The sequence below is a fragment of the Alosa sapidissima genome, chromosome 22, assembly GCF_018492685.1.
Source record: "Alosa sapidissima isolate fAloSap1 chromosome 22, fAloSap1.pri, whole genome shotgun sequence".
NCBI lineage: Eukaryota > Metazoa > Chordata > Actinopteri > Clupeiformes > Clupeidae > Alosa > Alosa sapidissima.
Window position 1 is genome coordinate 25,866,795 of NC_055978.1, and position 4,657 is coordinate 25,871,451.

Here is a 4,657-nt window from a genome sequence, read left to right on the forward strand (position 1 = left end):
CTTATTTACTCATTTGCTTTACAAGTATGACCAGTAAAATGTAAAACCATGACCAGTATCACACCAATCCAGAGGTATCTCATCACCTCTGAATCACCAGTGCTATCACATTAGGTTACATTACACCAGTTCTCCACTAAGTTGCTTATATACATTGGCTTTACATTTGGCTATACATCCTTTGTTTGGACCCATACTTTTTAACATTTTCTATTGGGTGGAACAAAAGCTTCCTAAACCTCATGGACAGTGTCCTGCAACAGAACAGAAACAAAACCAACTTTCTACACCTTCCGGTTTGTGTGGGCATCTCCAAATACACGTACAAGATTATATGTAAAAAAGATTTTATTTTTGTCAATGACATAGACAAAAAAACAATTGAGTATATACAGTGACATGAACATATACAGTTAGCATTTTAGCTACATATTTCAGAGTGCAAAATAACTATGATGTTTTGTGATTTCAATCTTGTCCTTCCTTGTCGTATATAACTGTACTTTTCTGAAGGAGACATCAAAGAAGTATTTCAACATACACTTATTGTATGTAAGACATTCAATCTGGCAATGTGTTCAACATCCACACCAGTTAGTATCTGCAGGAGAAAGAAACAATGATTCAATTTATTAATAAAAAAATTGAAAATTTCACAATTTGAGAAATCAACCTCTATATTTGAAGCAGCATCATATGGTTTTGCTGCCTATTTAAGAGTTATCCAAAATTCTTACAAACACCACCAACTGCCCAGTGACACTGATGAAAGCTTGATAGCATGCTAACTGGTGTCTGTGATATTGCTGGTGACATGCTGTAAAACCTTTCTTATTTCATGTTTTTTTAACCAAACCACAGAACTAATGTGCATAGCCTGGATGGCTAGTGGGAATGGCAAGTGTGTCTGCTCATCCGATAATTTGAAAACGTTTTAAAGATGATGACAAATGGTGGTGTTATTTGTATGAGCTATCATATCAGATCACATGGAAAAACTACTTGGCAGCTGGGTTTATAGAGTGGATTATAGATTCCTACCTGTAACATCAAGTGTTTCATTTGCTCCTGCAAGCTTCCCAGTGATAATATTCTGTGCTATGCATAGCAGGGTTTCAGTTGCCACATATTTACTGATGGTAAGATCCACCTTACTGCCATGTATTGTTCTCCCATAGACCTCCCATGTGTAGACGCAAGATGGGGTACAGACAGCTGAACACTCAAAAGTGGCCTTCACCCCTACTTGTACTGAGTTTGGTCCAGTGATAGTGACATTCTTTGGGCCACCTGCAAGAAATGTAGTTGTTGGGGAAAGAGAAAAAACTGTGAATTAAACATGTACTCCAAAGTGGTAGACTGTACAATTCATTGAAGAATAATTACTTTCAATTGTAAGTGAAATATGTCACTCCATGAGCATACATGTTAACTATTTCTGAAGTTTCATTTCTACATCTACTGACTAATGTAGGCTATCTAAAAGCATTTTTCCAGTCAGAATACATATTCTGTCTAACTTACCAATCAATTCAATGTTTGTGTTTACGGTGGTATAGTTTTGGGTAATTGGATTGAATGCCACACATGTAATTAAACCTTCATCAGCTACACTTGCTGGGGTGAAGGAGAAGCTGGCATTTTTGCCGATTATGTCACCATTGAAATTATACCACACGTAGGTGCATGCTGGGTAGCATTTAGCTGAGCAGTAAAATGTGGCAGAAGTCCCTGGGAGTAGGAGTGTAGTCTGTCCCACTAATTTGTCACCAGATACAGTTATCTCGGTATTCAGTGGCCCATCTATAAAAAGGACAGGGCAAGAGATCAGGACAAAGGGATAAGGTGTAAGATACACAAAGCAATGACTAATGGTTCTATGTGGTTCTATGACTAATGGTTCTATTTAAATTGCATTAGGAATATGTTCACATGAATATGAGCACAGACTGGATTGCCAAGGCATGAAAAGGAAATAAAATGTGTTGTCAATCCACATAACTCAATGCATTTCATTCTATTATACTCACAGATGACCTTCAGTTCATAGGGCACTCCAGGGATGACATTTCCTTGCTCATTGGCAATACACTGATATACGCCTGTGTCAGAGGCACGGAGTGGATCAAACGTAAGAATAACATTATTATCAGCTAGATGGACTGTGTCACTAGTGGACAATGTTTTCCCATTCTTGGTCCAGTAAATATAAGCATTTTGCTGTGCCCCAACACACTTCAGGGAATAGGAGCTGTCTGCAATAGGTGGTGTTGCAGTGATGGGGAGAACACAGATTGGATCTGGTGGAAAGAGAAGGATAGACTGTTATGACTGATTTCTGAAAGGATTGTGACATGAAGAGAAGTGGTCATGGTAACATCAAGTTTTCGTTAATTGCATTTCATTTGAATTAAATTTAATTTAAATTGCTCACCAGCCACATTGATAATCATTGTGTGGTTTACAGTCTTGCCGGTCAGAACATTCACAGCTGAGCACACTAAGGACTCCTTTTTATGGGATTGCTCCACTTGGATGACCAGTATATTTGCAAACAGTGGCTTGTTTCGGTTCAGGATGGGCACATTTGCTTCGTCACCAGTAAAGGTTTTGTTTTGGTAATACCAAATGTAGTTGCAACTGGGAGTGCAATAGGCAAAGCAGTAGTAGGTTTCTTTGGTCCCTACCATCGCAGATGTCGGGCCACTCATGTATATGTCCGTAGGCCCCTCTGAGGAACATCAAACACATGAACAACTTATTTTCCAACAGTGAGTGACATCTGCTTTGTCAAAACAAGAGAAAACCCTAGTTTTTTTTTTACTTTCAGAGTTTCTGTGAACGCAATGTCTGTTAATTAATTAATAATAATAATAACAGTAGTTATTGATAAGTATTTATAGTTAAGTGGTTTAAGCATGCTAAGGTGACTAACATGTATGATTCAGATTATTTACTAGGTATTTACTTACAGATGTTTGTGTGTACACATGTTTAGAATATCAACACAATTACTCTTGCATACTTACGTGGCACCCAAACAGCAACGCTGGTTTCCACAAAAAGTTGAGAAAGAGTGTTTTGAACCTCACAAAATACATCCAGCAGTCCTGTTTGGTACTGTGGTGTCAGGTAATGAAGTTCATTGCTGGCGCTTGTTGACAGTGGTGATGATGTTGCTGGGTTACCAGCATACCAAGTGTATTCACAGGAAGGATAGCAAACAGCAGAGCACACAAATGTAGATTTAACTCCATTCACCAGCCATTTAGGTGCTTGAATACTGGCATTGTAAGGTCCATCTGCAATGTACACATGTGCCACATTAATGGTGAAGAAATAAGGATTGACAGTGCAACCTTTTAAGCTAAGATAATACAGACATTAGTATTGTAATGCAATTAGATTGTACTCTCGGAAATACAGGCTTACAATTTCACAAGTGAAAACAGGCTTATAAAAGGGGTTGTTACTTGTGTGCCATTGTAAAGGTCAAATGCCCAAGTGAGTTTATCAAAAAGTTGAAACTGTCTTGTAGTAGTTTTACAAGTTAATAAAAAAAACAGGTTGATTACACACTGTTGCATTTTACTCTAATAGTACACCCATGTGACACAGCCCGTGCAGTATATGAATTATAGACCCTTTCAAGAGAGTTCCATTATCAGCATCATAGTTGGCCCCACAAGGCTTCCGTTTTAACATTCCATATGTTGTCTTAATGCAGAGGAAGTAGATTGGGAACCAAAAAGAATGTTCAAGCATTGTTTTTGTTTTTATTGTTGAAAGGGTCTATAAGGTATTTCTCTCTCTTGGCATGAGCCTCATCCCTTCAGATAGCACCCAGCCATCACCCACCACTGTACCTGCCACATGCAGTGTCTTGCTAATGGAGCCGGTCTCTCCAGTGGATGGATTCTTCGCCTCACAGGTGAGGACTTTTGAGGGCACAATAGTTTTGAAAATGATGTCATACTGATTTGAATATTTTGTTAGCCCATCCAGGGTCATGGTGTACAAACAGGGTGGGGAGCATTCTGCAGTACAACTGAAGCCGTATGGAATTCCAATGGTAACCACATTCACCCCCTCAATGTTCATAGACTGGGGCCCATCTGTTAATTTGTTTTCAAAAGACATGAAGATATTAAAATACTTTCTAGTGAGATCAATGTATGCACTATTAATTAATGTAAGGCCATTACATGGCCATTTGATCAGGCTATACTGTGCACTGATTAGATATGCACAACTGTTCCTCGGTGTCTGACTTAAAGCTCTAATAGTCTTCAGAGAGAAACTTTGACGTTGATTTGAAATGATTTTAGCACTAAAAACAGAGGTCAAAGCATAGCACATATTCTTAAAGGCAACGCAAGACTGCCCACTCTTTGGCTGGACTCACATGGTATGTTGGTCTCCAAGGTCCTGCTCTGCAGCTTCTCACTGGCAGTAGCTCCTGTAACACATCACATGTTCTTACTGCACTATCCAAAGCTTGCTTTTAAATTATGATTGAGATTACCTCTCGACCTACCAGCCAGGCAGGCAGACAGCAGAAACAGACAGGCTGTGTGGAACATCATTATGGTGTCGATACTGGGATGCAACATCTGCTCCAGAACTTGCCGGGCAGTCTCATTTATACTCGTCTGGT

General features: G+C 39.1%; 1 protein-coding gene across 1 annotated transcript; it reads right to left on the minus strand.

The window, feature by feature from the left end:
• Positions 1-330: 330 nt before the first annotated feature.
• Positions 331-4,657, minus strand: LOC121697797 (carcinoembryonic antigen-related cell adhesion molecule 5-like). The gene is made up of 9 exons (XM_042079511.1): positions 4,538-4,657; positions 4,406-4,459; positions 3,867-4,115; positions 3,030-3,302; positions 2,435-2,731; positions 2,031-2,300; positions 1,525-1,803; positions 1,042-1,290; positions 331-601 (listed from the first exon to the last, which is right to left on the minus strand). Exons 1-9 carry the CDS (start codon positions 4,611-4,613, stop codon positions 579-581), a joined length of 1,770 nt encoding a protein of 589 aa, XP_041935445.1. The 5' UTR covers positions 4,614-4,657; the 3' UTR covers positions 331-578.

Excerpts from the sequence above, each read along its gene's own strand:
- LOC121697797 (XM_042079511.1), bottom strand. The coding sequence starts at position 4,613 with ATGTTGCATCCCAGTATCGACACCATAATGATGTTCCACACAGCCTGT. Across the intron at positions 4,460-4,537 it reads GCTGTCTGCCTGCCTGGCTG|GAGCTACTGCCAGTGAGAAG; the intron begins GTAGGTCGAGAG and ends GATGTGTTACAG. Across the intron at positions 2,301-2,434 it reads AATGATTATCAATGTGGCTG|ATCCAATCTGTGTTCTCCCC; the intron begins GTGAGCAATTTA and ends TCTTTCCACCAG.